Source organism: Armigeres subalbatus, chromosome 3, assembly GCF_024139115.2.
Source record: "Armigeres subalbatus isolate Guangzhou_Male chromosome 3, GZ_Asu_2, whole genome shotgun sequence".
In the NCBI taxonomy this organism is placed as follows: Eukaryota; Metazoa; Arthropoda; class Insecta; order Diptera; family Culicidae; genus Armigeres; species Armigeres subalbatus.
The window spans coordinates 279,648,308-279,669,741 of record NC_085141.1 but is presented as its reverse complement, the minus strand read 5'-3'; the positions used below and the strand labels follow the sequence as shown (position 1 = coordinate 279,669,741).

General features: G+C 44.4%; 1 protein-coding gene across 9 annotated transcripts in view; it reads left to right on the top strand.

The window, feature by feature from the left end:
• LOC134224596 (serine/threonine-protein kinase 10) overlaps nt 1-21,434 on the top strand; it is a 155,787-nt gene that overhangs the window by 95,827 nt on the left and 38,526 nt on the right. For 8 of the 9 annotated variants that reach the window (XM_062704008.1, XM_062704001.1, XM_062704004.1 and 5 more), the window contains 8 exons: nt 6,462-6,660; nt 6,719-7,029; nt 7,094-7,237; nt 8,391-8,466; nt 8,544-10,013; nt 10,208-11,421; nt 12,438-12,683; nt 12,741-12,895. In XM_062704008.1, coding sequence (XP_062559992.1) covers nt 6,462-6,660; nt 6,719-7,029; nt 7,094-7,237; nt 8,391-8,466; nt 8,544-10,013; nt 10,208-11,421; nt 12,438-12,683; nt 12,741-12,895 — 3,815 coding nt within the window. The remainder of the gene's footprint in view (nt 1-6,461; nt 6,661-6,718; nt 7,030-7,093; nt 7,238-8,390; nt 8,467-8,543; nt 10,014-10,207; nt 11,422-12,437; nt 12,684-12,740; nt 12,896-21,434) is intronic. The other variant, XM_062704007.1, reaches the window with a different exon arrangement.

The following is a 21,434-nucleotide window of genomic DNA, read 5'->3' as shown; positions in this document are numbered from 1 at the left end:
TTCTCCCAACAGCTGATGCAACTCGTGGTTCATTCGCCTCCTCCTCGTACCGTCCGCCATCTGCACCTCACCATAGATGGTACGCAGCACTTTCCTTTCAAAAATTCCCAGTGCGCGTTGGTCCTCTACGAGCATCGTCCAGGTTTCGTGTCCGTAGAGAACTACTGGTATAATAAGCGTTTTGTAGATAGTTTGGGACGGCGGCGATATCTATTCGATCGGAACGTTCTGTGGTGACCAAAGTACGTACGATTTCCTGCCATGATGCGTCTCCGAATTTCTCTGCTGGTATCGTTATCGGCGATCACCAGTGACCCCAAGTACACGAATTCTTCAACCACCTCGATTTCGTCACCACCGATAGAAACTCGTGGTGGCTTACATTGACCTCTCTTGAGCCTCTCCCTATCATGTACTTCGTCTTCGACATGTTGATGACTAGTCCAATCCGTTTAGCTTCGCTTTTCAGTCTCATGAAGGCTTCCTCCATCCTCTCAAAGTTACGTGCCACGATCAATGTCGTCGGTCAAGCCAAATAACTGGACGGACATCGTGAAAATCGTACCATTCGTATTAATCCCTGCCCTTCGTATTACTCCCTCCAAAGCGATGTTGAATAGCAGACACGAAAGACCATCACCTTGCCGTAACCCTCTGCGCGTTTCGAAGGGACTCGAGAATGCCCCTAAAACTCGAACTACGCAAATCATCCGATACATTGATCAACCGTATCAGTTTATCCAGAAAACCATTTTCGTGCATTAGCTGCCGTAGCTGGTCCCGATCGATTGTATGATATGCGGCTTTGAAGTCGATAAATAGATGATGTGTGGGTACGTTGTATTTGCGGCATTTCTGCAATACCTGACGTATGGCGAACACCTGGTCTGTGGTAGAGCGTTCGCCCATAAATCCCGCCTGGTACTGCCCCACGAACTCTCTTGCAATTGGTGTTAGTCGGCGGCATAAAATTTGGGAGAGTACTTTGTAGGCGGCGTTCAGCAATGTGATTGCGCAGTAGTTGCTACAATCCAGCTTATCGCCCTTTTTGTAGATGGGACACACGACACCTTTCATCCACTCCTGCGGCAGAACCTCATCCTCCCAAACCTTGGTAATCACCCAGTGCAGCTCTCTAGCCAGTGCCTCACCACCGTGTTTAAACAGCTCTCCTGGTAGTTGGTCATCTCCAGTGGCTTTTTTGTTTTTCAGCCGGCCGATCTCCTCCTGGATTTCTTGGAGATTCGGAGCCGGAAGTCACATGTCCTGCGCGTGTACTCCTAGGTTCATTACCATATCGCCATTCAGGTGCTCTTCGTAGTGCTGCCGCCACCTTTGGATCACCTCACGCTCGTTTGTAAGAAGGTTCCCCTTTATGTCCTTACACATATCGGGCTGTGGCACGTGGCCCTTACGTGAACGGTTTAACTTCTCATAGAACTTCCCAGTAAACACAAAATCGCATATGCTAGCGAATAAGTGTACATGGTGAAGGCTATATAGGTGCATTCCTCCATTTGACTGCGTGCAAAATGTGGGTATATGGCCTCCACTTTGTATACTTATTCCCTATGACATACGATCTTGTATTTGCTGGGTTTAGTGCGTTATTAGCGCGGTACAGTTCCTCCGTCTCTTCACGGTCTCGATCTTCCTGCTGGGAATTTTTCCTCCAAAAAATCGAGTTTCGTCTGTTTCGCGCCCGTTTGTCATACTAATCGTTTCTCTGATCCGGGGCCACCGTGCCTAGTGCAGCGGTTGCGGTACTTCCAATGGTGGATCGAATATCTCTCCAGCCATCTTCAAGAGATGCTGCGCCTAGCTGCTCTTCCGTTGGGAGTGCTCCTTCCAGCTGATGCACGTAGTCTTGGGCTAGGCTACCGTCTTGTAGCCGCCCAATGTTTAGCCGCGGCGGACGACTCCGACGCGTGTTGTACACCGTCGAGAGTTTTGAGCGCAGACATACTGCATCGAGGTAGTGGTCGGATTCAATATTCGCACTGCGGTAAGTGCGTACGTTCGTGATGTCGGAGAAAAATTTACCGTCGATTATAACGTGGTCGATTTGGTTTTCCGTTACTTGATTAGGTGATTTCCATGTGGCTTTGTGGATAATCTTGCGGGAGAAGAAAGTGCTTCGGACTACCATTCCGCGGGAGGTTGCAAAGTTTATGCATCGTTGGCCGTTGTCGTTCGATACGGTATGCAGACTACACGGTCCGATGACCGGTCTATACATTTCCTCCCTTCCTACCTGAGCGTTCATGTCACCGATGACGATTTTGACGTCCCGCATGTCTGCTCCGGCTGTCCATCGTATGTCTGATCCAGCTGTGCATAGAACGCTTCTCTCTCGTCGTCGGGTCTGCCTTCGTGTGGGCTACGCACGTTTATGATGCTATAGTTGAAGAATCGGTTTTTTATCCTCAGCTTGCACATCCTTGCGTTGATTGGCTGCCACCCAATCACACGTTGGCGCATCTACCCAGCACCGGTTCCCAGCTCGTTGGTGGTGCCACATCTTTAGTAGAAGGTAGCCGCTCGATGCCCGCTTTTCCACACTTTCTGTCCTGTCCAGCAGATTTCCTGCAGCGCTACGACATCGAAGTTGCGGGGATGTAATTCATCGTAGATTATCCTATCGCAACCTGCGAAGCCTAGCGACTTGCAGTTCCATGTTCCAAGCTTCCAATCGTGATCCTTTATTCATCGCCTAGGTCGTTGTCGATTGTATCGAGTCGTATTATCTTCTATGTCGTTCGTAATGGTTGTTTTTAAAGGCGGCTTATTGGCCCTAAGCAAACCTCCTGTCTCGTCGGAGGGCCGTCGTATCAGGGCTGTTTACCCGAGCAGAGAATGAAAACAAACTGAAAACTTATTTTGATATTCTGATACTTTCATTTGAAATATCAAATTTTGGTGACCCTCTGGTCGAGTTAATGGTAATCACATCAAAAGCTGAGAACTAAATGTTGTATCCAAATAAACTAAATGATAACAATTTTTGATATCACGGAAAACAAAAAAAAAACTTATTTTGATATTTGGCATTTTGTCTACGGTTTGCATAATGAGTTTTCATTATGATAATGACTAGGGTAACGGTACCAATAGTGGAGGTATTAGTAGATCCAAAAAAGAAAATATTTTTAAAAAATTGATAATTATGGGAAATTTACAGCTTTAATATCTTAGCCAATAGATAAACTAATAAATTTGCTAACAAAAATGAGATAGATGTCATTTAACATCAACAATTACCAAATATTGCTTGCACCACTATGGGTACACTGTTCCTTTAGTGGCGGTAAAAATTAATTTTGGTTCCCATAGTGGTGCTATCCATTGGTTTCTTATGAGACTCGCCACTATTGGTACAGTTGCACCACTATAGGTGCAAGGGAGTCAATTTTGTTAAGAAAAATCATTGTTTTCAATAGTTTTTCAAGCAAAATCTTAAGATAAGTTGCATTTAACAGGATATTTTAAGCACGGCGAATCAACTGAAACCATCGTAAAGTGTATAAATATGATAAATCCAATTAAAACCCCACTACCTCCACTATTGGTGCTACCTCCACTAAGGGTACGGTTACCCTATATCAAGCAAAAACAAAAAAATCTCAATTTGGTATTATTTTGATTCATGGATCATATAGTTTTATCAAAATTCTGATATCTTATTTAGTTACTCGTTTGATCGAGCACATATTATGCGATATCAAGATTTACAAACTAGATTAGTTATCATTTAGTTATTTTCTATAAGTCTTGATATCAGAAAAATATCTAATTCAGTTCCTGTTTTGTTTTAATTTATTTGAGATGATATCAAAATAAAAATATCAAAATTAGTTTGACTTTTGGTGTTGAATCATTTTATTTCATTATTATTCAGTCTTATTCGATAACTGATAATAGAAAATAATTTTATCTCGATTTATTGCTTATGACGTAATGAATAAGCTTCTTGTAGTTCGAAGCCACTTTGATGGCTGCAGAATGATCGTCGTGCAGGAGATACCTTTGTTCAAGTAGTCGATCTGCAAATTATAAAAAAGTAACATGCGCACGAAATTTTGGAGCATTTTGGAATTCTTCTTTATTTCCTTATGAAAGTGTAAATGATATGATCCTAAAATATAGAACGGGGAACAATCACCCAGTTGTACAAATATTAAAAAAATATATTATGAACGAACATGTTTTGTCATTTTAGGCAAATTATTGCCTAATCAGATCTAAGAATCATCAATAAATTGGCATTCGCGGATTTGGTACCTAAAAAAAGCGATGAAGTTAAAATATGACGAACGATTAAAATTTACAATTTTCACCTCCGTAAAAACAGATGAGCTGAATATTTCAAAATTAGAATTTAGTAATCATAACAGAATTCAATTTAATCATGTACAATATCGAACAAATGAATCTTGTAAACTCTTAGGGTATGACGACTCATACATCAGAATAGATGATCAATTTTTACGCAGAGACAATATTAACTGACATGGTCAACACTGTTTACGGTGTTGGACGAGAATTGGAAATTAATCAAATTTATGAAAATGTGTTTATGTAGGTATAAATTAGGACATTTGTCAAGTTTAAAAAAGATTGATGATAACATTCGACATTGCGTTAGTATTACTATGGAATTAGAACACAAAGTGAGCAATTTTATACCAGTTTGCAAGTTCAACACTCATATAGATTAAAATAAATAAATTTTAATCAACAAAAATTAAACGACTATCAATGCATTGACTATATAATTCATCTTTTCAATCCGTAAGAAAAATCTTTCTATTCATATAGAAGATAGGAATCGTACTTTTATTATGTATGATATTTTACTGGATTTTTCAACCGCCCTTCCCAATGTTAGATTTCTCGCTTAACTTTTCAAAAGGACCTAAGTAACATTTTATTCATGAATTAATTTGAATAGCGCAATCAACATAACAACATGAAAGCTATTGATTGCGCTATTCAAATTAATTCATGAAAAAAATGTTACTTAGGTCCTTTTGAAAAGTTAAGCGAGATTTCCTTCAATAACTATTTTGCAAATAACTTCTCATTCGTAGGAACGCCCCCCTCTGTAAGCTGTCACGTAATAATTGTATGGCCTGTTTTCATGCGGTTTATAGAATACGAACTCTATTTATTATTTTCAGTTATCAAAATAATATCAAATTATGATATTTGCTAGAGTACTCTGCAATTCTATATCAGAATATGTCATAGTTATGATATCAAAAACTCAATTTGTTATCATTTTGATAATATTTTGATTGTGTACCCGGGTAGACGATAATGGCTCATTAACAGTAAAACGTGATATTGATAACAAAACATGATATTAACTTGTTTGAAATAAGAGTAAAAATAACAAAAATTTGCACCGAAATATCATAAAAATATCAGGTTTTGCCATTAACAAGAACTTATCAATATCTTGAGCTATTAGTTTGTTCTTGTTAATAGCAAACTGATATTTTTATGATATTTGGGGGCGAATTTTTGTTATTTTCGCTTGTTATTTTTACTCTTATTTCAAACAAGTTAATATCATGTTTTGTTATCATTATCTCGGATTCTACCCGGGTACTCTGCTCGGGTAGCGTTCCACCTAACACCAGTACTTGGGCTTGTGCGCTTTAAGCGGTACACGGTCGCTTTAGCGGAGCCTACTTGCGGATACATGCATAGAGGTTTAACACTGTCAAACCCCACCACATCCTAGGCAGGCACCACAACTCGTAGATGGCCTGGGGAGGAGTCGTCAAGCCCTTGGACATAGTCCCTGCTGCCCCAGTCAATTTTTACATTTTTTATTTTGATGTTTTCTAATTTTCTCTGGCGATAGGTATAATATTAGGGCGAGTGTTCATGTAGCATGTAGATTAGCATAAACATAACTAGATTTTTCTGATATTGTTACTTGGGTCCTTTTGAAAAATTAGGCGTTTCAAAAACATGCATTTCAAGGTGATAAATAAATAACATATCGTCTGCGGATCTTCCTTTCTTAAGATGCGCTTCTACAAATCAAGGTTATTCAGAACACTTTCACACCACCAATAATGCATTCGTGTTTAAGAATACCTAGCATTTCTTCAAATTTTTTTTTATTGCTATGGTGCCTGTAGAAAATAAAATTTGTTTTTGGTCAATGGAATCATGAAAACTCACAACCGTGAATCAAACTAAATTCACACTAGTCACAAACTAAATTCACCTATGTTTTGGTTTTTTATATTGCCACATTCTCGTGAACAAAGAAATGAACAGAAAATGCTCGATGAGGTTCGCGAGTATGGGTTGCCTTTAGTAAACCAAAGAATGTAACTTTCGTACTTGTGTATTGATAATTAATTGGTAAACCATACCATATCATGTGTTAGAGATATAATCACTAATCGTTTGTTTTATTCATTTTTGATTTCTTATTGCAGATGCTGATAGAATATTGTGATGGTGGTGCCTTAGATAGCATTATGGTTGAACTAGAAAAACCCCTAACCGAGCCACAGGTCGCGTACGTGTGTAAGCATATGTGTGCCGGGTTGAACCACTTACACAAGAACAAGGTGATACATCGCGATCTGAAGGCCGGCAACGTGCTGCTAACGATGGACGGTGGTGTCAAGTTGGGTAAGTATGTTGTGTCATTTGCTTTGGCCCCCTTTCATAGCAAGTACCGTTCTTACAGCGGATTTCGGTGTTTCTGCGAAAAACAAGCATACGATGCAGAAACATGACACATTTATCGGAACACCGTACTGGATGGCACCGGAGCTGGTGCTGTGCGAGACGTTTCGGGACAACCCGTACGATTTCAAGGTGGATATCTGGTCGCTGGGCATCACGTTGATCGAGTTTGCCCAGATGGAACCACCCAACAGCGAAATGTCTCCGATGAGGGTGCTGCTGAAGATTCAGAAAAGCGATCCACCCAAACTGGATCAACCCTCCAAGTGGTCGAAAAGCTTTAATGAGTTTCTGGCGAAAGCGTTGGTCAAGGTGAAGTTTTTTTTTTAATTTGAGTGAAGCAGCAATAAAGAGGTGACCGTTTGTTCATTTTTAGGATCCTCAACAAAGGCCCTCTACGGACGTTCTTATGGGGCATCCGTTTATCGCTAGCAATCTGGATTCCAAACCCATTAAAGATCTGCTGCTTGAATATAAAGCAGATGTCGTTGAGGAGGAACTGGTGGATGAGGAAGCGGAGGTAAGAGTTTGTTTTGACGCTTCTGATCCTATTTTCGGGACTGAACTACTGTTCGAATTATTCCGCAATATATGTCTTGTTATTCTATTACACGCTGCTCGAACTTGATAATCTTGAATTCGTACAAAATTCGAATAATATGCGATCATTAGAAAGCTAAAAGACAGGCGAAGCGTAGATCGCTCTATCAGAGGGTTGGTAAGTTTGTCAGACTAGAGTGTTACGTATGTTACCTTCAATCGTAAAGGTCCTGTGCGGTTAAGCAGGTTAACTTTTTCCAAATTGTTAGTTTGTTTTGTTGTGCGTGAGAGTGTTCCAGCCTTCCTATGCTGCGCTGATTGGCATAATAATAGCAAAATAATTATAATACAGTTTGCAGGAGTAGCATAGCTCCACTGATTCGGATCTGTTTCGATACACACCTCTAGCTTGGTGTGTTTACTGTAAATACGTTTCGTTCTCCGTTTCATGCTCGTCGTCACTCATGATCACTTTTTAAAGCTCTCGTTTTTATCTCTTTGGCGCATAAGTAGATCGAATGTGTATTTGGCGTGTAAACTTCTAGTCTGGCAATTGTTCACTAGTATATAGAAACATCAATATTTGTTGTGCATTTTAAAATTGCGAGTTTATTTTATTTCCGTTAGAATTTTGCTTAGTTTTATAACAGTTGGATTCCGAGCTTACAAGCATTGAACATTCTATTCTCTGAAGTTTTTTTTGTATTCTTTATTTCATTTTCGTAAAAAAAAATGATGTGGTAGAAATGGATATCATAAAAAAATATTACACTTTATTCTAGACCGATTCCAAGTTGTTTCAAAATATCCCTGGCGCAAAGTTCCTTTGCCAAAAAAAAGCGTTTGCCCTTCAATTTGGTTAAAAGTGTCTTTGTATATTAATTAATGTTGTGACCGAGTTTTAAAATGTTTGATTAGAACCAACCTTCCTGAATATTATTGATTTAAACCTGTCAAAGTTATCTCTTCTTATAGTCGGAATCCAATTGAGTTTTATAATAGTATTACTGTTTAGGTTTTCCATAATGTGTTTATATTCCTCATCCTGATGTGTCATACATTTTCCTGTTCATAATTGTTACATTTTATCTATTTCTTCCTTATCATCGTAATTTCGTTCGATCCACTATCAGGAACCCCGCAATTCTGCGCTCCCACTCGACTTGGACGATGACTCATCATCGCTACAGAGTCAAGAAACCTATAAACGTAAGTTCAGCTTTATTTGTATAGCGCTGGAGAAACTCTATTCTCGAATGCACTTTAATGGGGATATTTCTGTCAAGTTCCAGATACTCCCACGTCCCTATCGAAATCATCTAGAGATTCGAAAGAATCGACACCCGTTCCTGTCGAAGATGATAGCAAAGCGAAACCGGGAGCGGTGGCCGCAGCCGCATCCACTGTACCAGCACAATCGCCCCCTGCTGTCATCAATGCTTCGGCACCCAGTTCTCAATCAGCGACAGCGGCATCAACGCCTGTGGCTAGTGATAGTAATAGTAATGTACAAAGTGATACCAAGAAATCACCTACGACGGTTCCTGCTCCAGTATTACAACCCACCGCACAATTGCCAACGAAGGAAGGCGAGGGTGATCCGACTGAAAGTTTAGTCAACACAAGTGGAAACAGTAGCAACAGCAGCAGCGCTGATGTTGAAAAGAAAGGTGTCATCAAAAAAGAGAAAGGACCGGCTCCTCCCCCACCGCAAACCCCTTCATCACCAAGTAGTCGGAGTGCCCCAAGTTCACTCGGAGTTACTTCGTCCTCCCAAAGTACTGTTCCTCCTACACCTCCAGAAACCCCACAATCACCTGCAGGTAAAGGCGTTGATCGCCCTGATACTACAGCGATTTCAAAGCCACCAGTGGTTCCATTGGTGCTAGACCGCCAAGCAAGTAGCGACGATCTAATAAAATCGTCTAAGAAGGAACATGCTCCATCTCCGCCAAAATCTTCAGGAAAGAATAGCAGTTCTTCTTCGCCACAACCAGCCGAAGAGAGTGACGTGGTCGTGACAAGCCCTGCCAGCAAAAGGCTTATTTCTGACGATGAAAAATCAGATCTAAGGACCAATTCACCAAAGCCCAAAGATGAAGAACTTTCAAATACCATTGTTGCCATTCCAAAACCTCCGCTTCCATTCGACGATGAGTCACAGGATCTCTACCACCCTGTTCCGCCACGACTTCTACCGGACGACGAAATTCGGATAACATCGACACCAAACAAACCAACGACCATCAACAACAACACCTCGACCATCACCATCAACAACGACACCGTGCTTGCGGATACATCTAACAGTCTTGCCAGTAACGTAAGTCAAATCACCGTTGTTACAAGCCATCCGCCAGTGATAATAGATAACTCGGTCATACCGTCTGGTTCGTCCTCGTCGGCATCTTCTACCAAATCCTTCGGTTCGTCACAGCGAAGGTCACGAGTAATCACGCCAAAAATAAGCGGCGGTGGCGACGAGGTGGTGATCGTTTCCAACGAGCTGAACAAAACGCACGTCAACGAATCGTCCACGGATGACGATTTCCAATCGTTGGATAGCTTGGAGAACCTTTCGCCGAAGTATAGGAAACAGCAATCGCAACCACAGTTGCAACGGTCCGGCAGTGGGCAGATAGCACGTAAGTTAGACGAAAGTGAGGTGCTGATCGTTAGTCCGGTCTTCATTGGCGAGGACCAGCAAGATCGGCAGCAGGAGCAAGACGATTTCATCAATGATGAGCTATATTTAGGTGAGTCAATGCGGTGTTTGATGCGATTATTAGTAAAAACTTTTCTTTTTGATCTCATTTATAATTTTGACTGGCAAATAAAAATAAATATAAAACATTATGAAATGTGTTGAGCATTTTTATATGCATTCACGCTACGTTCGATTAGAATTAGTTCTGAAGAAGCTAAACTATTTAAATGCTTTATTTTTCAGGTAATATTAATAATAATAATAGCAACAGTAAATTGTTGGACACTAGTCATGTTTCGGTGGTCACCGTAGGCGAGGAAGAGGTCAAAGTTAAGGACTCTTCGCACTTGATTAACAGTGGCACCGGTCATTTGCATCAACAGCAGCATCTACAGAATCATCACCATGATTCCATCAGTGATTTGTCCAACGTGAGTTGTGGTCCTAGCGAATCAAGCGATGATGTCAAAGTGGTGGACATGATGCTGCCTCATCCTATGGGTGGTACCACAAGCACCAGTAGTGTGAGCACGGGAAGCACAGTTACCGCTTCCGGTGGATTCGCCCAGCGGTCTCCTTCGGGTTCATCGATTTCATCGCCGCTGAGAAGTGGTTCTAGTACTAAGTTGAATGGCGACTTCAACCGAAGCCGAGAAGACGTCAGTATAATAGTTAATAAGCGAAAAGTTGTGGAAAAACAAAGGATTTCCCCCGACAGTAGTGTCGGTTCGATGGATGGTGGTGGTTCGGTACGATCAGCCAGTACGCCGTTGCATCACCTTCAGCAGCATCCGCAACAACCCCAACAGCAGCAGCACCACCACCAGCACACGCCAGGTGGTAAGCAACTGGATCGTAGCGATGCCGAGAGCATAGCAACAACAACTAGTCATGATAGCCGCGAACAGTCGGTTGATGAAGAAGTTCAACTTCGCCGTAAGCCAACACCCACTGATGTTGAAGAGGACAAGGTGCCGCCAATCGTCAGCAGTAACAACAAAGCAAAACCCAGCCAACAGCAGCGAAATTTCAGTAAAGAAGAAATTCATCTACAGAACTTGAAGAAGAAAACGCGAAAACGGACCCGGAAGTTTGAGATTGACGGTGTTCAAGTCACGACCACTACCAGCAAAGTGATCTACAGTGATGAGGATAACAACAAACTGTACGACGACCATCTGTTCCGGAAGCAGGAATTGCGAGAGTTGAAAATGCTCCAGAAAGCAGAGAAGAAGCAGTTCTACGATTTGCAACAGAAGGAAGCCATCGCCAAAGAGCAGCAGGAGAAGAAATTTGAACAGGAACGGATACAACTGGAGCGGACTTTCGAGGCCGATATGGACGTTCTCGCACGGCAGCACCGACAAACGGTGGAAAAATACGAACAACAACAAGAGACTGAACTTAGGAATACGTCGAAGAAAATCCGAGCCGAGCAGGAGCGGGACTTGAAATTGGTAAGTACCTTCCCGACATAATATTAATAATTTGCCTTTATGTCAGCGAGACCGGAATAAGTAATATATGTATTCTTATTCCGTCTTTCTTGGCCATAATGGGTTACCAAACTAAACAAACACCAACATATGTAACTTTTGATCACATATATTAGTACATTCAAAGTTAATTGCCTATATGCCGGGTATTAAGCCACCCGGAGTGGAAATTAATTACTATGTCTGAAACTTGATTATGCATATGTACAACATGTGATAGATTTAGTTCGGAAAAGGTATTGGAGGTAACCGCCCCTTCGGTGGGGTTTGATCCCACGACCCCAGTTCGCATGACAGGTGCTTTCCCTACTAAGCTACGAAGGACCTCCGTCGTCCACCGCAGCTTAGCGGGTACTGATGAAACCAAATTCCCAGCACCAGGTACCAGCCGATCTCTCGCAATACATTTTCAGAACTAACTCTCTCAAATGTATTTTTGTACACAATGTCAACCAAGTAGGATGAGTATTTAGTATTGTCCGGCTCCTACACACTTGCTTCATCAGCAACGGCGATCTCTCTTCGCTTGTGTGGTCGTGTTGGGATCTGACGACCAAACTGGCACAACCTCACACAACCCTACTTCATTGAGCGCCGTTGCTGATGAAGCAAGTGTGTAGGAGCCGGACAATACTAAATACTCATCCTACTTGGTTGACATGATGTGTACAAAAATACATTTGAGAGAGTTAGTTCTGAAAATGTATTGCGAGAGATCGGCTGGTACCTGGTGCTGGGAATTTGGTTTCATCAGTACCCGCTAAGCTGCGGTGGACGACGGAGGTCCTTCGTAGCTTAGTAGGGAAAGCACCTGTCATGCGAACTGGGGTCGTGGGATCAAACCCCACCGAAGGGGCGGTTACCCTCCAATACCTTTTCCGAACTAAATCTATCACATGTTGTACATATGCATAATCAAGTTTCAGACATAGCACATATATTAACTCATTCAATGTGTTTTGATTTATTCTGCACAGTTCCGCGACAGCCTCAAACAGGAAATCAGGCTTCTCAAGCAAGAAGTGGACTTGTTGCCAAAAGAGAAGCGGAAAGACGAGTTCCGGAAGCGTAAAACTGCGATGGAGCTCGAACACGAAGAGCGGGAAAAAAGTTTCCTGTCCACCTTGTCGGAGAACCACGAGCTTGCATTGCGCCGAATCAGTGAAATTTACCGCGAGAAGCTGTCCGCCGCCGATAAGGGTTATTTGCAGCAAAAGCAAACGGTGAGTTCTAGAACGGTGTGCTTTATTTCAGTGAAACAATTTCAATCGCCCTTGCAGGCAATGAGAACCCGAGAGGCCATGCTTTGGGAGTTGGAAGAGAAGCACATTCACGACAAACATCAGCTGGCAAAGCGACACGTGAAAGACATCTGTTTCATGCAGCGACACCAAATGATCATTCGGCACGAAAAGGAGTTGGATCAGATCAAGAGGTGAGGCTATTATGCTTGAGAATGTGAAACTGAAGCTTTATTGAGGGTTTGTATTTAGAGATCATTGTATTCAGATGGGGTCTCCAGATAGCTTTTTTTTTCTTCTTTATTAAAGAGGCTTTCAGCTCTTGGCTGGTTCACCTCTGAAAAAGGAGTGGAAAAAAAGGAGGGGCCAGAAGGGCTTCGCTGTCAGTCACTATCATTTTCAGCTAGTCTGTGGTTTCGTGCCTTGTCAATATCTTGGTGTTAGGTGTTTATCTTTTTCCGTGCCATTGTCCTAGTTCGTTTGCTTTGTTCGGTGTAGTAGCTTGTAGTAACTTCGTTGTTTCTAGTGTAGAGGCAGTAGGGGCAATATGAACATACGGGGCAATATGAGCCACCCTCAATTTGAGCTTCTTGACAAGTTTTATCATGTAAAAGTTATATGATCTTTAAGAGAATGCTCCACATATGCATCAACGTGAAAACCGCATTAAAATTCAATTCGGACATGAAAATACACTTGAAAATGTAAATTTTCGCTGCATAGGCAGAATTATTATAAGATTTTAAAGTTTATAAATAAGGTTTTGACACAAAACTGATTAAAATACAGGTCAAAATAGTATCTCAATCAAAAGATCTATTATAAATGAATATTGTGCACACATGTTTGTACTGATACAAATCTGAATTAATAATAAAACTTTTTTTTTACAGAACCACTCTCTACGGGGCAATATGGGCATACCTGCACAGAGCAAGATATTAGGCCTTAATAAGGCAACAAGTTCAAATTTCAGTTGCCGAATACAAGAACATTATCAAGCATGTTAGATCCATTACGGATAAATAACAACACCGCATTATTGCGCTCGAAACAGAAAAAATGATCATAGATCAATTGAAATGTGTCTGTGCAAACGGTGAAAAGTAGTAAATCGGTTCGTTCCGCTGTTGTGCGGCTTATTTTTCTCATTTTGTATGGAATACTCTAGGCTGTTGTTGGAATATCATATTCATCTATATTACGACACTTTTCTCTCCCAAAACAACATTTTGGATGGATGGCCCATACTGCCCCAGATGGTGGCCCATATTGCCCCGTATAGTCGGGAACACACATTAAAATCAATACATTTTTAAAAGTGCATTCCAACAATTTCCAAACACATTTTTCATCATTCATCGACGTTATATGAAAGGTAACACTCCCTAGCAGGGAATCAATATTCGAGCAACGCCTAACAATATACTCTTTGTCATCAACAGAGTTTGTTACTGACAAACGTACCTAGCGACAAACCTTTATCAGAGCCCGAACACAATATGACAAGAATCATTTGCCTTGCATGCTCTGATATTTCCCAAAATACGATGCTAATTTTGTAATCATTGTTCGAATCACGAATATTTCCATAAAAGCAGAAACTATGATAGCATAAAACCGACATTTGCTCAAGAAATAATGCAAAATAACGGGATGAAAAGTTAGCAACAAGATTGTCTTCTTTTTTGTTGCTGACAATTTTTTTTCTGATCTTTGTCATTATTTTCTCCGACAAAAACAAAGCTTTGTCGTTGGTTCTCTTTTGTCGCTTGTTTCGTATGCGCATTCCAGAAAAATTGATTCCCTGCTCCCTAGTATAAGTCAACTACATTTGAATGATAATTTTTAGAGCTCTTCTGCGCTTTTCGGAACGATTTCCTTAGGCGGCCCATATTGCCCCGATCACCCCTATATCAATGTCCTTTTTTCGTTAGCGTGGGTCGTGTGTGTGATGTTAGATGTTCTTGTTGCTGTATCGTATGCCGGGTCGTTGGATAGTGCATCCCTAATACTACCAATCAGGTACCGCGACCTAGGGGCCTCATAGAAGGGGCACTCACACAGTACATGCTCGCTGCTGTTCCTTACTTGACAGGTGTCACACATCCGGTGGAACGTACCCTACCCGGAGACAATGCGCGTTGTTCTCTCCAGTCCGCTCGATCCTCCCATGCTCTGATCTCATCCTTAATTTTCCGCAGGAACAAGGAGCGGTTTCCCCACCACTCTGTTTCCCATGAATCTTTCACTGTCCTCCTTATTTCGTTACTGGCATCGGGTCCAGGAACCTCTCGCGTGAGGTAGGCACTGCTTCTTCCCAGGTTGGCCAGCTATCCGCCTCCTCGTTTTCGCGGATTCCGGCGTGGCCGGGTACCCATAGAAAGGTGATGTTGCTGCTTGCACGAGCTCCTGTGTGGCTTGGATCCATGGGTGTTTTGTTCTGGGTGTTCCAACAGGGCGATCGCTGAGTCTGAAACAATCAAAGTGGATGCCGCATTTGTATCAGATGTTGCCTTGGATAAGGCCGCTGCTTCGGCTGATAGACCGTACACTGGACGGGAAGTCTCAGGTGTATCTACCGATCTGAACCGAAGGCACCGATCCCCACCGAACCATTAGCCTTAGATCCGTCAGAGTACCGAATCTCCGCGTCTTGGTATTTGTTTCGGATCCTTTCACTGAAGACTGCTTTTGCTCGAGTCGGGTTGATACTCTTCCGCAGCTGCGCCTTGATTGCCCAGTCGATGGTTGGGACCTTCCAGCTTCCCGGTCCTACTCGGTGAACCTCAGCCACCGGGGGAAGCTTAGATTTGGCCACCGCGTTTAGGGCAAGGTTTGCTTGGATTTGCAGGAAGCAATCTTGCCCATTTCTCCATGTACATTCTAGGAATCCAACTGCTCTGCATCCGATTGTCGCTGCTAGTTTAGATCGGAATGGTAATACTCCGGTTTCCGCGCAGGCTGCAAGGGCTGGAGTTGATGGGAGAAAACCAGAGATGGTTCGGATGGCCGCGTTATAGGTCGGGGAGAGTTTTTCCACCATTTCGTCGAAGGCCCTGCTCGTGATCTCCGATCCATACTTCAGGCGGCTATTGATAATAGCGTCCGCCACACGCCTCCGTATGTTCCGGTCACTCCTGGTTCGTTTATTGGTGATTGCCCGTAGTAAATTAATCCGAGTCCTACTTGCCTCCCTAATCCTCTCGAAGTGAGGTCGGAATGTTAGGTACCTGCGATTTTGATGGGAAAGCAGCACTCCTGCAAGGGATGAACAAAGAGTGGCTGCAGGCAACACTTCCTGTAGGCTGGAAACACAGTTACGTGATCCCCATCTCTAAAAGCACCGGTTCTGTTAACGAAGTCGGCAACTACCGTCCAATCGCCTTGACCAGTTGTGGGGCAAAGGTGATGGAGAGGATGGTGAACCGCAGACTAATGGAGGACCTTGTAAAACACAAACGACTGGACTTCAGATAACATGCTTTCCGGACTGGCCTTGGCACTGGGACGTACCTGGCTTCCCTTGGCCAGATCTTGGACGACTGCTTGAAGAATGGCGAGCATGTTGAGCTTGCATCCCTTGATCTGGCGAAAGCCTACAATCGAGGGTCCTGGAGAAACTCAAGAAATGGGGCATTACTGGAAATATGCTGGCTGCTGGGGGGAGGCTTTTAAGCATTGGATAACCCAGCTCATCTGGTCCTGTTGATTTTTCCTTTTGCGTTCTGTAGGGCGAATTCCAGCTCCTCCATGGAGAAGGGACTGTTGAAAACCTTCGTCGGGTCGTGAGGCACTACGAAATTCTTGATTTCCTGTTCTGGTGCAGGGTGCCGGCTCAAGAAACGAGCGGGATAGCGCCTGAAGGATGAGAGATCTTGAAAATGGTCAGCTAGCGCGTCGGCAATGATGGCTTGGTCCATACATGTAACGCCGTTTATTCTTTGGGCCATACCATTCATGCGCCTTTTGCCCTGGATGCAGTTTATTCTCATCCAGAGCTCTGAAGACGAGATGTTGGGATTCAGCTCGTCCAGAAATTCCGTCCAGCCACTGGCCTTAGCCTCCTGGATGGTTTTGCGACATGCGTTGCGAGCTGCTCGGTAGGATTTTAGAATTTGTGTCCTCCGGGTGATCTTTTGGCCCTCTCAGCGCTTTCCTACTTGCCTGTTTTTTTCACTCCACCAGTACAGCGCTCGACGATCCGCATTGCGATATGTCTTCGGGATTGTATCCGACGCAGCGTTTTGTATCCTTATGGAGAGGTCCTCGATCGAGATGGATGGCTGGCGGTCAAGTTCCTTATCAAGTATCATCTGGAATTCCGGCCAGTTGGCTTCGGCGAAGCGCCATCGGGGGCGCCTGGTAGTTGGAGTGTTGGAGTGATGGTATTGGCCAGTTCTAATCGAATAGGGAGGTGATCGCTTCCCATGGGATCGTCTTCCACGGACCACAGAAAGCGGCTTGTCACAGAGGCGGTGCAAAGCTAGACGTCAATAGCGGTGTCGGCTTCGCCACGAGAGAAAGACAGTAGATGAACCGTCATTCATGATCGTCAGGTCCCTCTCGATGGCAATAATGCTGGTGATGGTGGTACCTCTTGCGTTGGAGCGTCGGCTGCCCCAAGCTTTGTGGTGTCCGTTTACGTCACCAAGGACTAGCATTGGCTGGGGGATTTGATCTAGCACTGTTTCAATCCGGTATCGGAAGTTGTCCGACTTTCCCTTGGGTAAGTACCATGATACTACCGAGAGCGGAAATGGCTCTGAGATTCGGATGGCGATGACCGGAATGTCCGATTTAATGCTGATCGGCTGAACTGGAAGCCCCGTGGCAATTCCAATGGCAGCGGACTGGAAAATGTTGGCTCCGGTGATGGTGTGCCATCGGAAATTGCGCCCCATGGTGTTATTCATGGCGGATGGTGTGGCCCTATGCGTCTCTTGAAGAGCGAGTACCGCTGGCTGATATTTCTGTACCAGAATTTCCAGATCCGCGATATTGTGGAAGAAGCCGTTCATGTTCCACTGGATTGCGAAAGTTGATTGGGTGCGAGACGTCGCACCGTTGGCAGACCCCGACAGAGCTCCACCGAGCGCAGGCCCTGGTGGAGGACCCACTACTGGCAGAGGTGAAGGAGCTGCGGGAAAAATGTTGAGTGTAGGCCCCTGTAGCCCCCCGACAGGTGCGCTACTGGGTTTGGAGGGTACAGCTGCCAGGGGTACTGGGGTTACTGGATCTCTAGTACAAGCCTTGGAGTTGCCAGGCTTGATCACTGCTGTTGGTCCGTAGCGAGTTTTGTGTAGGACATCGTAGACGTTCGCATCCGTTGCCTCTTCGTGCGAAAGAGGGGCAAAGGAAGGCGCTGAGGGCGCCGGTGTCAAAAGATTGCGGCAGTTTCGGTATGGATTCCTCCTCAGGTGCGGTCTTGGAATGTTGTGAGTTGTCCCGGTGTAGGGGGATTTATGTCGGGATCCAAACAAATCAGAGCTTCCCTAGTGACAGGCAACAGCGTGTCACCTGCAAAAGGCGATGCCCCGACGGAGCTATTATGGACAGTTAGCTTGCCGTTATTGATGTCAGACGTGACAAAAAATGGTGCTACGGTGTTGGGCGTGCGGCGATTCGATGGTGGGTCTTGCGAAAACCCCGGCTTGATCCTAGCGGCGTCCTTCGGGGGATTGAGCGTCCCGAGCTTCACCCAGTGCTGGGCCGATCTTGCAAATCCTGTTTCTTGAAGTTCATCGGGGGATAGGGAGTGAAACCCTCTATGTGTCCTGTTTCCAACTTGCCCCCAGCGCCAAGGGGTGTTCCCCAGTTCCGGTGAGGCAATGACTTCCGCACTGAGGGGGCCAAGGCTACTGGGGGGGTTTGTTGGGATCTTCGGCTGTTTGCCTTCTTCGTCCGGCAGGCGTCGATGTCGACCGGCCGTTCCAGTTGGGCAAAGACGTCTGGTCGGCCGGCGCCTCGGCTACCTGCGGCACTTTCTTCGTCAGGGTTTGACATGGTGGTTGGACATCTGGGTGTAGATGTGGCTTGCTCAGTCATTTCCTGTACCATTGGCGTGGTGAACTTCTCTGGAGGGGTGAAGAGAAGAGTAAAATGGGTTCACTTCCTTGAATCACTTAGATTTTTAGGGCGACTGAGCAGCGATTGGTTCAAATCTAAATGTTTCGATTGATGAGAGGAAGTGGACGCAGTGTCTTCGTCAGAAGAAATTTCGCATTTTGAAGTTTTCTTCTTTTGAGACTTCGCCTTTTTCTTCTTTCCTTTTGCTGTGGTGCGGTGGCTTCGTTCGTTTCGAACATGTGTTTTTCGAACCATTTTTATATGCTCTCTACGGTTGTACGCGCGTTACCTTTTCTGGACTGCGGCGTTTCGGGGATGGTGAATTGTGAGATGAGAGCGCGACTGCTGTCATCAGACATAGTAGCAGCAGGGGCAATGGAGTCAGCCTGATTGATCAGCCTCCTGATCGTCTCATCCTTCCTCACAATCAGTTCATCCCGTTTTTCAAGGTCAGTCTGCAGTTTCTTCACTGTGGTTGAAAGTTCAGCAATCTGCCTAACCAACTCCTAGATTGTTCCGTGCTCCTTTACTTTGTCCATTCGGTCGCCGACGCTTTTGTGGTGAAGTGCCTTCTCCATTTCCGCAATCCTTTTGTCCTTGGCCTTGGAATCGGCAAGGAGCTGTGCGACCATGGCTTTCAGTTCTCCGATTTCGGTGTCCTTGCTGTTGGCGTACGCATTTGGATTCCGGTTGGTGGCTCCGATTAGAATTTCGTGTTCCCGGCGGGCTTGTGGGTACGAGATGCCGAGATCCACACGGAGATGTTGGATAGCAACCTCCTTTTCGTATACTGGGCACTTACGGCTGGTATTGCGTGTTCATCGGTCTTGCACAATTTGCAGTAGGTCGGGTTTGTGCAGGGCGGTCGTTCGGAACGTTGTACCTGTGCGACAGTTGCGGGGGAAGAGGCCTGGTCGGTAGATGGGTTTTGTTCTGGGACCAATTCACGGTCCTCTTCGTGCACTTGACTGCATTTTCCGCACACTCTGGATGGATGTGTGCAACTCCTCCCCTGTTACCGTACTCCCAGCATCGGAAGCACAGCATCGGGGACGGATAATAGTTGCGGGTTCTGCATCTAGTGTAGCCAAAGTCGATATGTGGGGGAATGACTGTTCCAGCGTTCGTAAGGATAATCGTAGCCGTGTTTCAGAAATTACCGCCAGGCATGCGACGTTGGATGGGCCAAACCTCCATAATGCCTTGAGCCGCCAAAGCTGTTTCTGGAGATAATCGTCCTTTAAGCCGACGGAATCGAAGTTTGTCACAACGCATTGCCTTTTATTTTGTTGGGGGTGTCCGGAAACATGGATGGCTGTACCGCCGTGCAACTTCTGCATCGTGCATAACTTTTCGTACTGTGCCTTGCTGCGAATTTTCAGGACGTAGCTCATGCCACGATTCTCCTTGAAGGCTCCGTCGATGGTGGTTCCCAGATATTCGACGGAAAACCTTAACAAGAAGGGGTCTTGTGGCATTGGTTGCCTCCATCCTGAGGTACTGCAGGGGGGCTGCGGTACCATCGGGGTCCATAAACGCCGGTAGGCGTGGTCCAGTGAAATCTCCGTTGATCCAGTTGCTGCTACCACCGGGATCCCCAGGGTCACCCGGGCGGATGTGTTGGCCGCTCGCCAGCGTCATGCTGGCAGAACGGGACGGATATCGTTCACAAGAGTATTCGCACCTAATGCACGTATGTCTTTATGGGCCCTCCTTAGCCGTGCGGTAAGACGCGCGGCTACAAAGCAAGACCATGCTGAGGGTGGCTGGGTTCGATTCCCGGTGCCGGTCTAGGCAATTTTCGGATTGGAAATTGTCTCGATTTCCTTGGGCATAAAAAGTATTATCGTGCTAGCCTCATGATATACGAATGCAAAAATGGTAACCTGGGTTAGAAACCTCGCAGTTAATAACTGTGGAAGTGTTTAATGAACACTAAGCTGCGAGGCGGCTCTGTCCCAGTATGGGGATGTAATGCCAATAAGAAGAAGAAGAAGAAGAAGAAGAAAAAGAAGCACGTATGTCTTTACGTCGGTATTTCCGTTGGTGTCCACAAAATTTTGTTCCACACTGTGCTCAGACACTTGCGGGACACACTGTAGTACGCCTTTTGCGTCAGTTGACTTCTTGGCGTTTTTTCGTATTTTCGAAAACTTTTCACCACTTTTTTTTTTTAGAAAGTTTCCTTCTGGCACACTGCACCCACACTGCCAAGAGAGTGAACGAAAGGGATTAGTACAAAAGGCCGAATCACAAAAGGCCGAACCACAGAAGGCCGAATCACCAAAGGCCGAAAATGTACTAGCATACCACAAAAGGCCGAATACCCAAAAGGCCGAACCACGAAAGGCCGAATGGTACAAAAGGCCGAATCATTACAAAATTTTAAATATTTCCACCAAGAGATCTTGGAATACTAAAAAAATAACGTTCATTCTTATTATGTTGTTCCATAAAGAACGGGTTTTACAACTACTAGCGATCTAATCAATCTTATTTTCATTATTATCTTATTTATTGAAAAAAGGGTCAACTTGAATTCAGATATATTGCATAATAAATCAATCTTCATTACAGTAATGAAAGGATGAACATAACTGAACACTGTATACATATAAATATTAGGTTAGCATTTTTAAGTAACGGAGTAATCCAAGAGGTCCC